General features: G+C 33.6%; 1 protein-coding gene across 2 annotated transcripts in view; it reads right to left on the bottom strand.

Annotated features, from left to right (window-relative positions):
• Positions 1–22,391, bottom strand: part of LOC145266520 (myelin regulatory factor-like protein) — a 220,868-nt gene that overhangs the window by 149,697 nt on the left and 48,780 nt on the right. For both annotated transcript variants that reach the window (XM_080122274.1, XM_080122273.1), the window contains exon 2: positions 8,677–8,752. In XM_080122274.1, coding sequence (XP_079978400.1) covers positions 8,677–8,752 — 76 coding nt within the window. The remainder of the gene's footprint in view (positions 1–8,676; positions 8,753–22,391) is intronic.

Here is a 22,391-nt window from a genome sequence, read left to right as displayed (position 1 = left end):
TTATGTACTTATTAAATAACGTATATTGATCAAGTATTTTTTTTTTCATCTAAAAAAAAATACTTGATCAATTAATTGATTTTTGGAATATGACATTTTCCTTCCAAGACGGGTACGTACACCATAAAAAAAATTTTCTGTATATATATATATTTTTTTAATTAAGTCGAACATTTTATTTTTACTCACGTTCATCTTTAACAAATCATACCGCCACTTGGGCATAAAAGGGTTACTATTTTGGAACATGCTTAGGAAAAATTAGCAAGATGTTAGTTTACATTACATTTAAACTTCTGCATATCAGTACAGTCATGGAAGCATGTAGCAGGAAGGAAATTCCAAAGTTTAGTTCTTCGAGTGATGGAAAAATTAGAGTAGAAAGCTTTCTGGCATTTAGGGATCTCAACAGTGAAGGGATGATATTTTGTTGCTAAGCAGGTTTATTGGGGATATGTACATCGTGGGGGCAATTGTACTATGAGTTCATCAGAGCACATTCTAGCAAAATACCTGTAAAACAAGTACAGAGGTTGACATTGCGACGATGGGACAGGATTTGGATCTTAAGTAACAAAGTGGGACCGTTTAGATTGAAAACTCGTTTTGGAACCTTTGTGGGGGTAGAGGAAACCTCTCAGGTACGAGTAGTCATTTAGCTCGATAGAATAAGCCCGCCTTATTCGCAGCAGCCTTGGCAATGCTCTCGATGTATTTATTCCAACTCATGTTCCCTGTGAACGTTAAGTACTTTCAGGTAATGTATCTTTAACCATAGCAATTGGTGGTTGAGAAGTTTGCTTGTAATTATTAAAAGAAAACGAGTTTAATCTTGGCAGTATAGAAAGTTACCATTCATTTTTTACCCCATTCCGCTACAGACTGGAGGTCTTCCTCTAGGGTTTCCGCCATTGCTTTGGAGATGTGTCCATTCGTTTTCCCCTCGTGCCTGTTATAGAGACTGGTGTCGTCAGCAAATATGCTCATTTGATAGACAATTTTATCAAGAAGGTAATTTATGAATATCAGGAATAATAAATTGAGCAACGAGATGACTGCCCAAATTACATTTAGACTTCGGCAGGTTAATACATAGATTAAGAAGGAAACAGGAATATAATTCCAAAGTATAGAAGTCCGAGATAAGAATCTATTAGAATTGAAGGCTTCCGGGTGCCTAGAGATATCAACAGTAAAGGGATGGGATTTTGCTGCTTGCCAAGTAAGTCGGGAATATGTAAGTCGAAGGTGCACAAGTGTTACATCTGTCTTCATTTTTCTTACATTTTTTCTATTTTAGATGCATCTATGCAACTATGTTAGAGGCGATGTTTGTCCGCCTATCACACTTGAGTTTTAAACATGCATTTACATTCGTATTTTTTGACAAAGTACAAAACCGGTTTCAAAATCTAGTAGCCAGTGTCCTTTTTTCATCCTAACTATCTCTTTCTCACAGAAGAGATGTAGCGAGGCTATATCTGCTATATCATTTTTTTCTCATTCAGAAACCAACTTAATTAATACAACAAAAATACAGGAAATACAGACAGATCTTTATGATCTACGTAACGAATGTCATGGAACGAGATGTCATATTTCAAAAATCACATAAATTGATCCAGTATTTTTTAAAAATTCTTTTACTAAGAAACTCGAATTTTATGACATGCGAGAAAAGTATAAGCTGCCGTGTTTTTTTAGAATGTTTTAAAATTCAAGGGCGACAATACAATTCAACTCACAAAAGCAGATTCTATGAAAATATTTATAAAACATCCATAGAGATGCAATATTGCGACGATCGGTCAGGGGTTGGAGCTAGATTGGCTTTTTCAGAATCTATTATGTTTGATGTATGTTTTTTGTCTTTTTTTTTGTTTTATTACCCTGTCTAAGAGGAGACTAGTGGTAGATGTACCAGCCAAGATGTGGTAACAATATTCCATGCATGGGCGAATGGCGTTTCTTTTTCTTTTTTTTCTTCTTTTGTGTGTGTGTGTGTGTGTGTGTGTGTGTGTGTGTGTGTGTGTGTGTGTGTGTGTGTGTGTGTGTGTGTGTGTGTGTTTTAAGATATAGAATACTCTCTGGTATAAATACATTTCTTGCATGGTAGAAGAGCCTCCATGTTCATTGTGGGAGCCAAGGAAATGTCTTAAATGCATTGGTTCCAATTCGCGTTGCCTGTGAATATTAAGCTAAGGAGTTTGAATGAGCATCAGCCTCTGTCCCTCCGTTATGTAAGCTCACAGAGCGGAAAATTGTTAATTGTGTATGTTAAATGGACGCATCTTAGGAATGGATTCTTTATCGCTGTCTTTTCCTCTCTTCCTTCCTTCTTTCTTTATTTCTCCCCTTCATTTATTTTCCTCCTTATATATTTTTTGCTATCTTTTTCTTGGCTCTCTTCATGAAATGTATGCAGCAAAAATGTGTAGGCAACCGCAGATCCATAGATTATAAACGTCTATTTTATTTAATGAAATATATATATATATATATATATATATATATATATATATATATATATATAGTAATGTGATTTATAATTTAAAATTTAAAAATTTAAAAATCAAATTCTAATTAAATTAAAAATCAGTTTCATAAGAAGGAACAACAACAAAATCAATTATCTGTACGATCGTTTCGGAAAACAATGCTTTTTATTGTGGTATACATCAAGTTATGTAGAACAATTATATATAGTTTTTTGGTAAGCAAGGTCTCCTCATCAGCAAATTTAGGAGGGTTTTTATTGAAAATTTCAAAAAAAGAAAAATTAAAAGGTAAATATCTCTATATATTTTTAAATCAAATTTATTATGTAAATTAAAAAATATATATTTTTCTCTACTTATTTCTATCTCTAACCCATATTAATTTTCTTATAAATTTTAAATCCAGACCTTTTATTTCAATTTTTCAGATTTATCTGCCTTACTTTTAATGCTAGGTTTATTTATGGTGTCTTTTAAATTCAATAAAAACCCTCCTAAATTTGCTGATAAGCAGACCTTGCTTACCAAAAAACTATATATAATTGTTCTACATAACTTGATGTATACCACAATAAAAAGCATTGTTTTCCGAAACGATCGTACAGATAATTGATTTTGTTGTTGTTCCTTCTTATGAAACTGATTTTTAATTTAATTAGAATTTGATTTTTAAATTTTTTAATTTTGTTAAATGTTTAAATTTTTAAATTTTAAATTATAAATCACATTACTTAATATTGAATTAGCTCTAGGACATTTAACTATCGAGCTTATTATATATCTAAATTACAACGAGCACTTTCTATTTCCTGTATTTTAATTAAACTAGTAATTTCACTGTTACATTAAAATACACTCAGCTCTTTAGACTATTGTTCTAATCTCCTTTAAATTATATATATATATATATATATATATATATATATATATATATATATATATATATATATATATATAAAGTCGTAGCGTTCGTGTGTGTACTTGTCTGTGTGTACAACTCCCATGTTCGAAGAAATATAAAGGCGAAATGTGTGTACACCTCTCCTGGTCCAGAAATATTAATGCCCATGATGGGACACTTCTGTCAAAGGAGAAATCATATTCTATGCGTAATTTCTATCTATAGGATTCTTCAAACCACATCTACCTTGATTGCGTTACGGTCATTAGCATACTACATTAAATTAAATCCATTTAAATTATTAACTCCATGATATTACTTATTCCACATAATAGCATCGTCTCAACTGCATTATTTAAAAAATATAATTTAAACTTTAATTATTTAGTTTATTTTCATTTCAATTTATATTTGATTTGCCTTATTTTATCTGAAATCTGAAACCGTTTAACTTTCAAATCAGAAAACCAAAGGGGGATAACTGCTAGTTTAATTCTTTATTATTTTTATTTTTAATTCGGAGGTAATTTTTTTCGCTTATTTTTAATTTTTAAGTAACTTTTTTTATTTGTTATTGTTGGGTTATCCGTTTCTTACACTGTATATAATATATATAATAATATATATCTTATATATAATATATATAATAATATATCTTGGGTCATATAAACTATAAGTACACCGATATAATTCATAAGTGTTTTTTTGAAAATCTTCTGCTCCAGAATACATCATTTTCCCTTATTTTAAACACCGGTGCTCGGGAGAAGGGGGTATGGGGTTAGAGAAAAATAATCCAAACTGATGTCCTCATTTACTTGCATCCCAACGAGGGCAGAGTTAGTTAGACACAGGGCCAATTTTCCATGTGAGCAAAATCTATCATCCGATGCATTATCTGCTCCTTTTTTTATACAATTTAATCGGTGTTGCCCAGGATTTATAATAATAATTATACATTAGCAAGTGTGTTTAATTGCCTGCGAAACAGATTTTCTTTATAATTTATTTAATATCTTAAATTAAAAATGACCACTTTTTACGACGTGACTCAGCATCGTTTAACCCCTAAAAAAATTAAGACCTACTTTTTGGGCCTGATATGTTTAAACAGTCTTTATAAATAATATGAAAGAAGAAATTTCGAAAAATAAAAAAAAAATTAATATTTAAGCGTGGGGATCACTTTTTTTTATAAATTTAACGTAAAATGACCACCCACTTTTTGGCCACAAAGCGTCCAACGAGGCATGTCATCTCTAACATTTTTTCAAGTCTGGTGATTGAGGGGGTGGGGGAACATGAAAATACAATTTTTTGTGTGTGGTGGGAGCGGGAATTACATTTGAAACATAAAATAACTATAACTTTAATTATTTTTATGAGACCATTCTGTACTTTCATCTAACAATTTTATAAACAAAACAAACCCCAAAATATGACAAATTCAACTTTTTTCGGGGGGGGGGTGAGTGAATTACTTTAGAAATATAAAATAACGAAAAATGTCATCTAATTGTTTTAGGAATTAATTTTTGGTAGATTTTTTTTCGATCGCACAGGCATTCGCTGCTATTTTTATTGAAACAAAAGTTGTAATGATTTATTTTTAATTATTTTTTTGTTGGGGAGGGGGGCTTTCCAGTGCTCAATATCTGGAGAATAAGTTTTCTCTTTGTAACCCTTCTGCTGAAATATCTGGTCGGAAGGTTATCACATACTTCTCTTTTGGGGGTGATTACATTTGCATGTTTTCATCCGTTCTTTTATTTTTGTTGTGGGGGTATCCACGTTGCCCATGATGAATATATATATATATATATATATATATATATATATATATATATATCCGTGTTAACATATCGAAGGCCTTCGATAAGGTATGGCATAAGGGCCTACTTCACAAGATTTCCAGCTACCGTATTACTGGAAATGTTTTCTCAATCATTAAATCATTTCTCTCTGATAGATTCATAAGAGTAGTGGTTGATGGACAGAAATCAGAGGCCAACAGTATTAATGCTGGAGTCCCACAAGGGTCCATCCTGGGCCCAACTCCCTTCCTGATCTACATCAATGATCTCCCAAAACACATACTTAAATCATTCGTTGACGTCTACGCTGATGGCACGACCATCTATGGCAACACATCAAAGGTTATAAATGACAAATTCTCTCTAATTCTCTCTCCTCTGATCTTGAGCACGTGGTACAATGGGGGAAGAGGTGGCTGGTCACTTTTAATGCATCCAAAACGAAGCTTCTATCTTTACATCATCAACGCTCTGATCCCCACCTGAATTGAAATGGATGGCTCGCGTCTTGGGGAGGCTCCATGTTTTGACAAGCTTCTGGGTTTGACCTTTACTCCTGATCTGAAATGGAACACGTACATCAAATCTGTTACCAGGGACGCTGGGAAAATGGTGGAATCCTTCTACCGCTCCAGAAGATATCTCACTACTAATGCAATTCTCTATCTGTATAAAAGCCAAGTACGTCCAAGGATAGAGTACTGCTGCCACATCTGGGTAGGAGCTGCTAAACACAGCCTACACTGCCTTGACAGAGTACGAAATAGACTTCGTGGTTTGGTGGGGGATGTCCTTTTCTCTTCCCTGAAACCTCTCTCCCACAGAAGAGATGTTGCGAGCCTGTCTTTGTTTTATCGTTATTTCCATGGCAGGTGCTCGTCTGAGCTCCAATCCCTCGTCCCCCCTCGCCAATCTTTCACGAGAAACACTCGTCTGGCTGAAACTACTGTCAATAATTTTCCCCACTCTTTATCTGTGCCTAAATTCAAACGTAGATTCCATGAGCAAAGCTTCTTTTTTAGAACTGTACGCCAGTGGAACTCTCTGCCGCTTGCCTGTTTCCCACCTGACTACAACATGGACATCTTCAAGTCCAACATAAACAAACTCCTGACAAACCGCCCCCTTAAGACACTCAATCACAACCCCCCCCCAATACTAATGATTACTACAATACTATCTCATTGATTACTGTACACGCAATAACCGTTATCCCTGAGTGGCCTTTGGGCCTTGATAAGTGGTGACCCCCCATGTAAAAAAAAGAAGCGTTGACTGAAATTTGAATTTTAAAATAAAATACGTATTGAATACGTTTGAAACCAAAATTTCAACGCGAAATAATTAAAAGAAAATAAACAAGTATTTGTTTTTTTAAATATATATTTCGGACTAAAACTCCCTCGTCGGTCTTTTATATTTTGTCTCTTCTTCTCGCCATGATGTTAAGTTGAAGAAAGTTGAATGAAGAGTCCACGTGATGTTAATTGCGGTGTTGTTTTTGTAATGCCAGAAAGGATGCGCCTGGCCGCACGATATGAAAATTATGGTAGTTTTGTTTTCTAATATCCGTGTTAAAAGCGTTGACTGAAATTATATATACAGATAGTGTTCCACATACAGTACGGTTTCGCTGTATCACAGCTCATCAGTGCTGCAGGGATAGTTCTAACTCCAGGAAGAAAGAGAGAGGCAGACTGAAAGATAGAGTAATTTGTATGTCTTTATTTGTTTATCTAGGTGGGTTCCTCTAACGTGAATGAGTCTTATAACGACAGAACATGTTCCTGTGGATAATTATATATAAATGTACAAAACACCCGACTAGCTACAACCATTATATATGATTTTCCCACTCTCTATAAGTGCCTAAATTTAAATGGATATTCCGTGAACAAAGCTTCTTTCCTAGAACTGCTCGCTTTTGGAACACTGTTCCGCTGGCTTGCTTCCCGGTTGAATACAAGATGGTAGTCTCCAAATTCAACGCAGACAAGTTCTTATTAAGCTGCTCCCATAAATAATCAATTTCTACCCAATTTACATCATTAATGATTACTACACTACCACCTTACATTCATTAAGCATTATCCTTGAGTGGCCTTCGGACCTTGATAAGTGGTGACTCTTACGTAAAAAAACAAATCGAACCGGAAAACTAGAAATATCAAATACAACCATTCTTTAGTCGGTATTCTGTTCAGAAGGTAGACTGCAGAATGGTTACATTTCGTATATTTTCCCTTTACAGTTATAAACAATAGTAAATAACACCATACGTTTTAATAATCTGGAAAATAAAGGGAAATAACAAAAGGAAATAATTAAAAGAGCAATGAAAAATAACAACAAAAATTCGATTATTATTTGTGAAATGTAATTGCCTTTGCAAGGCCCGTTTCCCCTGGTTATATGAAAAGAAATATAAGAAAACACAATTGAAACTAATTTTTCCGGGGGGGGGTCGGATTTAATTAATCGTGCCCATATTTCTTGTATTATCTTTGAAATTTTATGAGTTCCTATTTTCCTGATGAATCAGGGCGGAAAAGCTTTTTAAAATTGACACAGTTATTATATGATTGTTTCTGCGTTACGAAACAGGTGCAGTCAAGAATTGAAAATTTTAACATGCTAAAAGGAAATAAACAATAAGATGTACAGCATCTTGGAATTTGGAATATAGGTTTTTTGTCATTTACTTGCATTTGCTCTGTAGTTACATCGAGCTTTATAACTTAAAGGATTGTTATAAAGAGTGAAATATAATAGACTAAGCATATTTTCCTATAAACACACACGCACACACACACATATGTGTGCCAGAGAAATACCCGTCCTAGAACATTTTCAACCTAGCGGTTGAGATCATCTGAAAAAAAAAAGACGAGACATTTAGGATTTCCAGTCAAATGTATATATACTTAGTAGACGGGGCAGACAGCAGAAGAGTTACATTAAGTTCTCCGTGGAAACGAAGCATATCGGTTTGATTAGGTGATAACGACTAGGCTCAACCGGCAAATAATCTCACAATAAAACTCTTGATGTTATCTACTAGAGGCGCCTCTAGTAACAGGTCTTCCACACAAGAGGAAAATTACTCGTAACCATAGATATGTGCAGGAAGATGAATTAGGATGACGAAAAAAAGGAAACAGCCATCATACAGTAATTGAACAATTAAAATGACTACGATGGTTAATACAAAAACTATGTAGTTTCAGAATTCGTGCTTTCATGCCTAGTTAATGAAACGAGAAGCCTTGCTCAGATATTGGCGCTAGCAACGAAGCTGCTATAAATCCATATATATCATGTTTGGGGACAATAATGAGTACCTTTCGCGCCCACTTAGCTGTCGAGACGCAAACCGCAACCTCCAAAGCTCAAATCAAATACAACATAACAGAATAAAACATAACAAAAATCTAAATAAGTAATCGATTTTGATTTTACTTACGATCCGTTGTCATTCGTAATATAATCTTCCAATTGACTGAAATCCAGTGATTCATTATCATATGCCAATTCATTACCTGAAATAGAACATAAAGATATACATTTTTTACATAGAATCAAATAGAGCTTTTTGACAATCTGTTCTCTATAATTATCAGACCCAAGCAGACATCCGCTCTTGGTCACAAAAATTTACTCGATACTTTTTTGTGACCAAGACCGGAGGCCACTTGAAATATAAAAAAATGACAATAAAAATATTAAATACAAAAAGTAGCATCGCTTTCATGCTTCCAAAAAATCTCATAAACTTTAAATCAATATCCTAGTAGCATACGTGCACTTTTAACAGTATACAATGTTCTATAAACTAAATCACTGCAAGGAAGCATGCAATCCAAGACAACGTCGGGTTCCCCTATATATATATATATATATATATATATATATATATATATATATATATATATATATATATATATATATGTGGGGGGGGTGACTATATGTAATCACATACGATTTTTTTCTTCGCCGTATGAGTTCGAGCCTGCCTGCCTGCCTGCCTACTACCACTTTTTTTTGCTCAATACGCACCAAACCTACAAACACCCAGGCACCCAGGCTAGTTCTATATAAGCTCCAATCTATTGTCCCCCCTCGCCAATCTTTCACGAAAAACACCCGTCTAGCTGAAACCACTGTCAATAATTTTCCCCACTCTTTATCTATGCCAAGACCAAAACGTCGATTCCATGAGCAGGGCTGCTTTCTTAGAAATGCACGCCTGTGGAACTCTGTTCCATCTGCCTGTTTCCCACCTGACTACAACTTGGATATCTTAACTGTAACCCTTATCCCTGAGTGGCCTTCGGGCCTTGATAAGTGGTGACCCCATGTAAAAAAAAATTAATATACGAAAGTTTTATTTTATATGTAAACTTTAAGTATTTACTTCAACATAAATTATCATATGCATATACATGTAAACTAACATAATATTTAAAAAAAAAGCACATATTTAACTACACCTAGGTTTAAAATAGGTCAGATCACTAGATATCTACGCTTCCCGCTAAAATAGCACACACAAAGGAAGGGTTGAACCCACAGTCAACTGGGCCTTTTTCCTGTAAGTTCCTGCCCATTAGCTTACTAGGAAGGAAGCGGTGGAAAATAGGAAGCTGATTGGCTAACTTAAAACTCAATAGAGTGTGCGTATATAAAAAGGCGAGACACTCACAACTCTTCGCATAAACCTGACGAATCCTAGCGTGGATGAAACGCGGAATATTCTGTGTAGCTTAATTGCCATATATATTTTTATACTTTACTACTATATATATATATATATACATATATATAACCAGATATGACTACACACACACACAAACACACACACACACACACACACACACACACATATATATATATATATATATATATATAACCAGGTATAACTACATACATACACACACAATAAGAGATGGAAAGAGATAAACAGATAAAATTATAGGGAAAATACAAAGTGAATGTATAACAATATTTATTAATTCATCAAAATCTCACACAATAAACTATAAAATCTTTAATAAGCCCTTTTGATAAAAAAACAAACATTGGTAATAATGCATGTATTATTAGCATAAATTTGAGAATATATAAAATAATTTTTGTGAACTAAAAAACATATTCAATAGAATTAAATAGGAGGAAAGAGTCAACGTAACAGACAAACTAATTAATAAGTTGCACTCCATAATATCCAAAAGGAAGAAACTACAATCCAAAGTGTGATGGATTATAGTATATATTATACCGGTATTGTCCGATCGTACAATACACTTAAACATGATATTTTAATCTATGCAGATTGCGTATGTATTATTATAGAATCAATCCTATCCTGATTATTATATACTAGCCTTGGTGCCCGGCGTTGCCCGGGTGTTCAGAGGGTGTGTGTTGAGCAAAACCAAAAAAAGAAGTGGTAGTAGGCAGGCAGGCGGGCTCGAACCTGTGCCGCGAAGGCGGAAAAGAAAGTGAAAGGAAATCTGACGTCTTATCCGATGTCTCTATGACGCGACAGGAAGTCAAAAGCGTCGAAATTAACCGAAGTCAATCCAACGGGTACAATGACTTGCTAAAATGTCGGGGAAAACAATCGACCCACTCCTTTTACAAAACGGCCAAATTTAGGGTAAAGGAAATAATCTTTGGGGTCAACTTTTCGATATTTGTCGTCCGAGACGTCGAACTTCAAACGGGTACCGATCTTGTCAGGATCCGTCGCCTCTATCGAAAGATTTTTCGAGATATACAAACATACATGCATACATATATTTAAACAGACAGGTGATATTTATATTATAGATCACGAGGAATAATTTGCCCGGTCGACTAATTCACAAAGAAAAATAAAATTATAAAATAATGATGATAATATCGTTCATCAAAGTCCGTCTCTGTTTGTTTACAATATCACGTCAGCTGATATTTGGGCTTGACGATGAATGCCCTTAAAAAGTCACTTCTGATGAATGTTTTAAAATATGCAAACGAAGAAATTATTTGCGACGATTTTTAATGGTATATTCTCTTTTTTCATAAATTGAATTCATTAATAAGATTTTTTTTTTTTAATGAAATGGTTATGTACACCTGGGTTTGAACAGAGGATCATTCGATTTGCAGTCGAATACTCTACCATTAATCTATATTTCCAGATTACAATAAATCTGTTTGTTTTAAGAAGAAATGCTTTGCTGCAATTTTATTATCTCTCTTGCCAGGGTAACGTAAAATATTCCCCTGTGAAATTTTCTATAAGAAAGAAAAGCTATTTTTAAGATCGGATTTCTCGATTTTCGATACTTATCGGATGAATTTCTGTACAAAATACATCTGAGAACACAGCCATACTAAATTAGCTTTGTGAAATTCGCAAAAGATATGTTCAACCGTTTTGGAATCTATGAGGAAGGAACTCACATACACGCACACAAAGTGACTTAGTTAATTTTTTTTTGGAAAAATCGTTCCATCAGAGTGCTCTATTATAAGTAAAAATTCCAAAATAGATATGAGTATCGGTTGAAGAGAGCTTGCTATGTGTATCTGAAACGATCACCTATTATCTAGTTTGAAACCGACGGTCCCGATGACTTATCTCATGTAAACTTTCTGTAAATAATAATAAATAAATAAATAAATAAAATATATATATATATATATATATATATATATATATATATATATATATATATATATATATATATATATATATACAAGCGAGATAAGACACAACCACAAGCAAAATATCGTCCATTCGCAGCTGAACATCTTGCTAACTGCATTTCATTTCCTCTGATGATATGGTCCATTGTTGAAAATCCATGGATATATTCCTTTATCAAACAATAAATTCTTTCATCGAATATATGTCTCTATATGTTATTTTTTCAGAATTTAAAATTGAACCACGAAACTTATATATATATATATATATATATATATATATATATATATATATATATATATATATATATATATATATATATATATATATATATATATATAAAATATAATTTAATAATCCTTTATTTATTTATTATTTCTTCTTTGCATGGTCGGTTTTTTATCTGCATTTTCTGCTTTATTCTTTATACTTTCCTATCTATCTAATATATCAATCTACCCACACTTTCATATCTTGTATGTATATTTACTTATATTTTACTATATGCATTTACTTTTTTTTTCTTGCTTTTTCCTTAATTTGCAGATACCCCTTAAATAATTTTTATTTTTTTTTTATATTTTATATTTTATTTATTTATTTATTGTTTATTTATTATTTATTTTCTATTTGTTTATTTATTTATTTTCCATTTAATGTCTTCTAACAACTCTTGTTGACATTTTTTAAAGTGATGACCTGTACATTTCAGTTAATCTATATTATTTTGCCCTATATATGTTTTCGCGCCTTTAACATTTCCTGTCTGGGTCATTTTGACATTTGTTTCTATTTTAGATTTAATTCTATCACCATTTAATTTTTCCTCCTCTTTTTCTTCCGTGATCTTTCTTATTTGTATTTATGCCTCGACAGTACAGTGAAAAGCATATCTTATTTTTCGTTTTATTAATATTATTGGAATTTTTCCCTTTTTTCCCTTGTTCACATTTTTGTGAATTATTCCATGGATTTCTGCCTTTGGATTATTTTGGACCATCTTCCAATTACGGGATTTCCTTGGATTTTACTTGTACAAATGGAAATTCAATTAACTTTCTTGAAGTTGCATATTTGGATTTTACCGTCACTGGATTTTTTATCTTCCACCAGACTATCCATTCACGTGTAATCACCTTTGTTTTCACCATATTCCCTTTGCTTCACTTTTTTGTTATCAAGTAAGATCTTTGACTTACTTGTTGCTTCATCAAATACTTTTGCATGCAAAATGCGATCCCGCATTTTGCTAATTCCTACCCTCTGATAAGAAGGAAAGTATTTCTTCGAAACTACGCGGATTAAGGACTATCCACTTATCTAGTGTTTCCTTTTCAGATTACATATGTTTTTAACTCATTTCAAAGTGTTTTTTAACATGTTTTATTAACTGTTTGCTCGGATATATATATATATATATATATATGTGTGTGTGTGTGTGTGTGTGTGTGTGTGTGTGTGTGTGTGTGTGTGTGTGTGTGTGTGTGTGAAGAATGTAAGGCAATTTAGCATTGAATCTAAGAAATCAGTATTTTATTCTTCTCGGCTTATAAATGACTGTATCTTTAAGTCTCGGTTTAAAAATAGCTCTAGGGTTGAATGTCTACGTTAACCGATGAATGTTTGGGGTGCGACATCTAAAGCCAAATTATATGATTTTCCTTCCTATTTTTCTTCTTTTTTCCTTCTTTTTTTTCTTCTTTTTGTTTGTGAATTTCTATCGATATGACTAGACCTGGTGTTTCAGTGCGACAAAACCGCAAACTGTTTCTTCAACACTTGAAAATAATTAAATGTAAGAAAATTACTTCGTGCGCCCCCCCCCCCCCAGCGGAACAACCGAACACATATATCCCTTTTTCCTGTTTAAACACACCTGCTATCTATTTGTTGTGGCTTTAAACCAAACTGCCCTCCCTTCTCGAGTCAACCTTACACCTTTTCAATGGCGATGTAATAAACGCGGGATCCAGTTCCCAATACCATCCAGAGCTGGAAAAGATAGACACATCTACGACTAATCTCATAATATTAAAAAAAAAAAAACTCTATTTAAATGCGGGAAATATACAAAACAACGTACTATTGAGATTCATCGGTTCTCATATTGAGAGTAATTTTCACGTTTCGGTCGATGTAACCTCCGACCTTCTTCAAGTGTATTTTGTCGAACTCAGGAATGTTTCTGTCGAACTTGGGAATATGGAAGGAATTTAGAGCAGAACCCTTTATTTACTTCACAAGGGTAGCGTGCTCTTGTTCCGTCAGTCATGACTGGATAGAGGTCCTAAGTAATTCGCAATTGTATTTTTCGGTTGCTCATACTGAGGATTGAACCTTCAACCTTCATGAGAATATCACTTTTACAATTGTTTTGTTTTTTTAAGTACTCTATCCACTTCGGTACAGATCCTTCAGCTTTAAATTCCGTCTAAATTCCTGAGTTCGACAGAAACATTCCCGATTTCGGCAAGATACACCTGAAGAAGGTCGGAGGTTACATCGACCGAAACGTTGATGAGAATAGTAGCCAGATGAATCCAAATAATACGAATAACCAATCCTTATCTCAAAAAATCAGAAACGGCACACGTGTGTGGATATAGTTTTGTATAAAGTTGAGTGTGTGTACACATTTAAATATTTTTACGTACAAGATCCATTTCTAAAATCTAAAATGATTAACCAATCATTTTGAATTTTGTTACACATTTGCTAGGCGTACGTTGTCATAATAGGAACTATATTTAGTTTTATGCAAAGCTTTTTATGAGAATTGAGACATTCTCTCATTTTTCTGTAATATAAACAATGTGTATTAGACATCAATTAAATACATTTTCTTAAGTATTTCAAAGGGTTTTAGAGGTATAGTATTAGTACACTCTTGTATTTGAAAATACAAATATTTTAGATTTGCATGAAATTGGATGTATAGTCATCAGTAGAGCTATGACAACAGAATATTCTTTTCATTATTGTGACTCTCGAGTATATACCCGACACAGTTAAACACGGTTAATCCATCGAGAACCACATGACTATCTAAAAGTTGTAAGATAATAGTTGATATATATTCGAGAGTCAAAATAATGAAAAGAATATTCTCTTGTCATAGCCCTAGTCATTAGATACCAATAAAGCAATCTCCTTATTGTAACGTTGTCCTGGAATTGTAGCCTCAATCGCAAAGGAGACGAAGATTAGAAAAAAACTTCAACTCATTTTTTTTTTGTTGTACACCGACATTTATTTCCTTATTCTCCCGTTACCACTGTGACGTCGCTCACGTGATCGTGCTCTCGAACGTCATCTACGTCTCTAATGTGATTTTCCTCTTCCTCCTTTTATACTCTTTTTTTTTCTTTATCGGTGATGTCATTTCGCATGCATTTGCATACGCGTACATTATGTCGGACATGATCATAGCAGCTGCTTGTGTAAATAAAATAAAGGGTTTCGTTCAGATTCCGGCGTTCGATCGAAAAATATATTTGCAAGAGGTCGTAGATTATATCCGTCGAGAGGTTGAGCGAATAACTTTGAAGATGAGAACAGTTCTCCGAATAATCCAAATAATACAAATTATAATTTCAGAACTTCCGGAATCGAATTGTTTGTCTCTGTGAGTTTAGAAAATTTCAGTGTTGTTTGTAAAAGATTTGTAGTAAAGAATTTGTTTTCTTTTGTGAAGTTATTTATGAGTGACCTCTTATGAAGACTGGAGGGCATCTCGAGAATAAGGGCTTAAAGGATCGTCAATTTGGAATATGATTGCCTCCACAAAAAAAAATAAACGATAATAATGGGAGAAGATGAACAGAAGATTAATTTGGAGAAATTGATTATCCAAGGTGACGGCACAACCGGTGTATGTACGAACTGTTTTCATTCTGCTTCGTCTGTTTCACACACACACACACACACACACACACACACACACACACACACACACACACACACATATATATATATATATATATATATATATATATATATATATATCAACACTTCTAAAACACTTCTTCTATATACTAACAACCATTTCTGTAAGGTCTTACAAGGCTGTTGGATCGTAAACATGGTCCAACATCTGAAACATATGAACCAAACAGATAAAGCGGTAATAAAAAAATAAAACACACACACACACATACATATATAGTAAATTAAAAAAATGTATATGGCGATTAAGCTACACTGAATATTCCGCGTTTCATCTACTCTAGGACTCTTCAGCCTGAAGAGTCTTAGAGTGGATGAAACGCGGAATATTCAGTGTAGCTTAATCGCCATATACATTTTTAACTTGTTAACTAGCTCTACCTACGTATTGAGCACTTTTGAAGTAAATACTTAAAGTTTACGCATAAATCTATACTTTCGTATATTAATTTTATGTGAGTAAATTAAGTAGTTATATATATATATATATATATATATATATATATATATATATATATATATATATATATATATATTAATAGGGCATATAATGGATACCCATGGATATGCATGTTTCTGGCGTTCTACAAATGAGCTACGATGACTCACTACTTGAATGCACGGTTTTTTATCGCTTCAACATTCAAGGTTTGGAACTTTATTTTTTTCGCTACCTTAGCGTTTATTTAATAGTTTGTTTGTTGTTTTTTACCAAGGAGTCACCACTTATCAAGGCCAGAGGATAAGTTTTAATGAGTTTGCAGTAGCCAATGAGAAAATGTTGTAGTAATCACTAGTACTGAAAATTTGGTGAATTGGCTTAATTAAGAGGATGGCTAATCAAGAACTTGTTCACGTTAGACTTGAAGACGACCATATTGTAGTCAGTTGGAACGCAGGAAAAAGAAATGGAGCTTCACTGGCGTGCAGTTTTAAGAAAGAAGCTGTGTACATGGAATATCCGTTTAATTTTAGTCGCAGGTAAAGAGTAAAGAGAAATTATTGATAGCAGTTTAAGCTAGACGAGTTGTTTTCGTGAAAGTCTGACTGGAAGTGGGGCATAGATTGGAGCCCAGACGAGCACTTACCATGAAAATAATGATAAACCAGAAAAGGTCTCGCAATGTCTTTTCTGTGGGAAAGAGATTGCATGGAAGATTTTTGCATATAATGCCTTTACTCACGTATGTCTAATCGACAATTTTTACTTAAAACTCAAATAATACGAACACGTGTATTTTGCCTTCTAAGTATGCATTTCATTTCTAATTAAATTTATTTAATTTAAATTTTAATTTAATTTCCGGTTTGCTACGATTCGTATTTTTGCAAACAAATATTCGCCGCCTACTCTTAGAATTCAACGCTGATCGTTAAATAACACTTACCTAAAATTACAAGAATACAAGAAAAATCGTACTTCCCTTTACATTGCTTGTGCACAGACAGAGTTTTTCCATAAAAAATATTAAACGCAAAAAACTTCTGTGTTTTCAATAAGTTACTAATGCGATCGCTTAAATGTTGATCATTATTTATAAGTTCAGTAAAGCACACAATAATGAGTTTCGTATGTTCTTCGATGAAACCCGGGCAACGACAGAGCACCGATATCGCTAATATATATATATATATATATATATATATATATATATATATATATATATATATAAGGCAAAATGTGTGTGTATGTGTGTGTGTTTGTATGTCCCTCAGAAACTTTTGACACGCGTGACGGATCCATATCAGTATTGTTTTGATGCTTGAACGACAAATATCGAAAAATTAGCCAAAAAAATTCATTCCTTCACTCTCAACTGGGCAGTTTTGTACAAGGAGGGGTCACTTTTCGCCGTCATTTTTTCAAAGTTATCATACGCGCTTGTAATGACTAGCCTTAATTTGAACGGCAGCGAAGTCGTATTTCATGGTGGCCGCGGGGGTTAAGCGGTTAGCTCTTTTTTTTTAACTTTTTCCCCTCCTTCGCGTCACAGGTTCGAGCCTGCCTGCCTACTCCATTTTTTATTTCGAGGTTTACGACATGGGATTTTTATTCCTTTTAAAACAAAAACTGAATTATTTTACTGTCCGCTTAAACTTTTGGGGTTTTTTTCACACCTCTCTACCCATGATGCGTCTATTTTTTTCTGGTTATATTGACTCCTTATTACACCAGCTCTGCACACCCGGGCAACGCCGAGTACTCCCGATAGTTGTAAATAAAAACGATAATTTTCTAGAATATTATGAGCATTAACGCCAAGAATTATTAGTCAGCTGATGTAATGAAGCCAATTACGAAATCAGTATGTGATAACAGATCTTCACGTTGATAATGAATATCGAATTACAAGATAAAACTCATGAAAGTTTAAAGTAAATTAATTCAATCGTAATTAATTTTCATCTGAGACCGAAATTATACGAAGGGCGCACAATAAGAAACGCTACTGAGACACTTCTCGTCGCAGTAGAGCAACGAAACTTGCTACAGTTGCTAGTCTTAATCAACCGTTTACGCATCTCTCCCATGTTTTAATGCAATTCTGGAGACCGTTTTTGCAGACCAACCGAGATTGATCTTCAACCACGACGTGACTTTAAAACTTAAGGCTGCATCATCTGGGAAACGCTTTTCTTTTTTAAAAATAACTTTTTTGGAAAGGTGAAAAAAAGGAAAAGTAATATGAAGAGCGAAGAGGATAGCGGAGAATTGCATATCCATACGCCCGTGCTTCTCATCTGCCGATTTTTGTATTTTGGACCGTATCATTGTTGTTTTGCAGCAGATGAATCCCCTTGCTGATCTTGCTCTGTCGCTTGATTTTGATAGCTTTTCATGGTTTGACCAAAAGTGAAGCATAATAGGCTCACGTAATTGTGGCAAATCTGTCATCATTACACCGTCCTTGTCCCAGAAAACTATGAGCATAACTGTGCAAGCAGAGAGCGGCATTCTTTCCTTCTGTTACGTTGCAGGGGGGGGTCTATATGACGTGGATATGTGTATATATGACGTACGTGTGTCTAACTCGTGTAATGTATAGTGGGATGAGAATTATGACAACAAATACATTTTAACAAGTAACATGTAATAAAAGGGACAAATAACAGTTCTCTGGGGTTTTAACATTGAGCCAATCGGTGAAACATGATTTTTAGAAGATTGTCTGTAAATAATGGCTTCACTTAACGTGTATAATGCAAAAGTCAAGTATCATGGTGTCATGTGCTCTAAAAAGAAACATTCATTCGTTCCTGTCTAATAACAGAATCTACAGTTGGTTTTATAGGATCGGCTTTCCAGCTTGTGAGATAGTAAAACGTTTTCAATGCACGTGTGATGTTAGATTGTATAAAAGTGTTAACATTGGTAAAAATTGGACTTCTTTCTTCAATTAGAATGTTTTTGATTATCGATTTTCAATACTTATCCGCTGTATTAAGCTACAAAACTTACATAAGAACATCCCCACACTGTTAAAGTACCTTTTTGTGAAATTTAAAATATTGGTCCATCCGTTTTGGAGTTAATAGAAAACGAGCTCACACACACAAAGTGCGTTTTATATATATATATATATATATATATATATATATATATATATATATATATATATATATATGAGTAGGTGGTGGTTTGCTTGAATCATTGTTGGTAAAGGAATAAATGGATGTTTTAAAAGCCAAAAACAATTCGAAAAAGACCGGAATCATGAGAGTAAAAGAAAAACAAACAAGTAGACGGGTGTGTTTGAGAAGAGAAATGTCTAATTGTTTATTCATCTATCATTCCTCACCTCAATGTATAATTGTCTTGTTTGTTTTCTTTTTTGAAAAGGGGAGATACCTTTCTCCCGAAATTAATTAATTAAAGTTCCATACCACCAACGGACTTTATATACACCGGTCATACCAGCAACTCGGTTATGAAATAATTATACAACGAGGTGAGGAATGATAGATGAATAAACAGTTAGACATTTCTCTTCTCAAACATACCCGTCTACTCGTTTGTTTTTCTTTTCTTTACTCTCATGGTTCCGGTCTTTTTCGCATTGTTTTTGGCTTTTAAAACTTCCACATATATATATATATATATATATATATATATATATATATATATATATATATATGTCAAGTAAAACCTGGCATGTGTGTATGTATATATATGTAAATCTATGTGCATGTATATATGTATATATATGCATATATGTGTATGTATATATGTGTGTATATGTACATATATTATGTTGTGCAGAAAAATCCTTAGTGTTTTAAAAGAACAAGTTTCTTAACAAGTCTATAAACTGTTGACTTAAATCAAAAGACTCTCGTCGCCGCCACGAAATTTCTTCACCCACCATTGTGCTACACGTTCCGTAGTTGTTCCTGGGTCAAACGCTTCATTGACATCGCGAGCTGGTTCAGCAGTTGAATTGTTGCATTTAGCTTGAATTCAAATAAGAAAATTGTACGAATTTGCTTTTTTTTCCATCTTCTATTCAACGTTCTCAAAAAAAAAAAACCCCACACGTAATTGCTTTAAAACGATTGTAATTTAAAAAGTTAGGTAGAGCGAAAAAAACGCTCTTTAAAATGATATACAAAGTAAAGGTATTATCACGAAAACTTATTAGAAAATACATCGTTTGAAATCAAAATTAAAAATTCCGCAAGAACGTTCTTTTCAACCTAATAGGTACATTGTAAGGTTAGATCAATCCATCGCCTATCTCTACGGGGCAGGTAGTAAAAAACAGGAGTCTCAAAATACTGTGACTGAGCACACTCCGATGATCTGCCAAAAACGAAGACAACCTGTCAAAGGGGACTTTCATCCATAATTTCATTTACTGTACAGTTAGCTTTAGTTTCCGTTTTATGATGCAAGCATTCGTTTTCTAAACAATGTATTTATTGCGTACTTGCATTTCAGCCGGCTTTGCTCGGACCCTATGTACTGTTCATAACTTAACCTACGTGTGAATACACTTTATGTAAGATTTCAAATGTTTAGACCAAAATTTGTATGATTAATTTCGTAGAGACCGCAGAGGTCAATTTTGACCCAAAGTTTGACCCCATAACATTTATTATTTCGGTCTCAAATCAGAATAAAAAATTTTACCCATGATCCAAGTTACATACATATAAAATTTAAAGTCTTAAGACCCAAAATTGGCGGAGGAATTTGGTAGAATCTGTAATGGTCAACTCTTTCAACTTTGACCTTTTTGGAAGCCAAATTTACGCCCCAAAACTGTTTAAAATGTTTGCTACATGTATGAATACGCGTTATGTATAAATTTGAAATGCTTAGACCCAAGATTGGTTGAGTAGTTTGCTAGACACTATAAAGTTCAATTTTTTTAAAACTTTGACTCTTTGGCAGCTCCAATTTTGGACTCAAACGGATTAAAAAGCTTGCCCTTATTTTTGAATACTCTTTATGTAAAATTTCAAATGTTTAGACTAGAAATTGGCTGAGTAATTTGATAGAGACCGCAGGGGTAAAAATATATATATATATATATATATACTCGCAGTTTAACCCGGCTTTATTCGAGCCCTGTGTACTGTTCATAACTTGCTCTAAACTTTATGTAAGATTTCAAATGCTTAGACTAAAAATTGGCTGAGTAATTTCGTAGAGACCGCAGAGGTCAATTTCTTTTAACTTTGACCCAAATTTTGACCCCCCCCCTTAACATTTATTTTTTTGGTCTCAAATCAAATTAGAAAGTTTGATCCATGTCCAAGTAAACTACATTTAACATTTCAAGTGTTTAGACCCAAAATTGGCGGAGGAGTTTGGTAGAGTTTTCAAAGGTCAAATCGTTGAACTTTGATCCCTTGACAACCAACATTTCTGAGCGAAAACCGATTAAAAAGATTTTCCCAAATCTCAATACCCCTGATGTCAAATCTCGAGTCTCTAGACCGAAAATTGACAGAGTTATTCAATAGGAAAATGTACACAGACACACGCGCACGCGCACACAGACACACGCGCGTGCGCGCACAGACATTTTCACTTTTATAGATATATATATATATATAGATTACGTAACACTACTCTTTAGAACATCTGGCCTTTCTAAGCTGTCACGTATCTTACTATTGATTAGCATTGGTTTTCTTGCATTTAAGAATCGGGCGAGACCATGTTTTCTTCAGCATCTTAGATTGAAGTGACGAACTCGGTGTGAAATATTCTTAAGCATTGTTCACCAGGGAGAACACGTCGAATCAACACTTGAAATTTCGTTCAAAAAGATGAAAGGCGAATACAAAGCGAAATAAACATGTTTAAGAAAGCGACACTGACTGAACATGAGAAATAAAATTTATGCGTCGTTGCATTCTATGTATTTGACATAGTAAATGTTATTTTCCCTTTGAAAGCATTAAAGCGAAAATGCCTTTTCAATTTGAAAACATGACAGATAAACGAAAAGACTATTTCGATTCTAAATCACGACAAATAAACGAAAATAATATGAATAAAACAAAATACACATCAAGTGCGCTTG

The sequence above is a fragment of the Euprymna scolopes genome, chromosome 41 (assembly GCF_053919585.1).
Source record: "Euprymna scolopes isolate OS-2025 chromosome 41, ASM5391958v1, whole genome shotgun sequence".
NCBI lineage: Eukaryota > Metazoa > Mollusca > Cephalopoda > Sepiida > Sepiolidae > Euprymna > Euprymna scolopes.
Note: the sequence above shows the minus strand (reverse complement) of the source record. Positions and strands in the feature narration are given on the sequence as shown.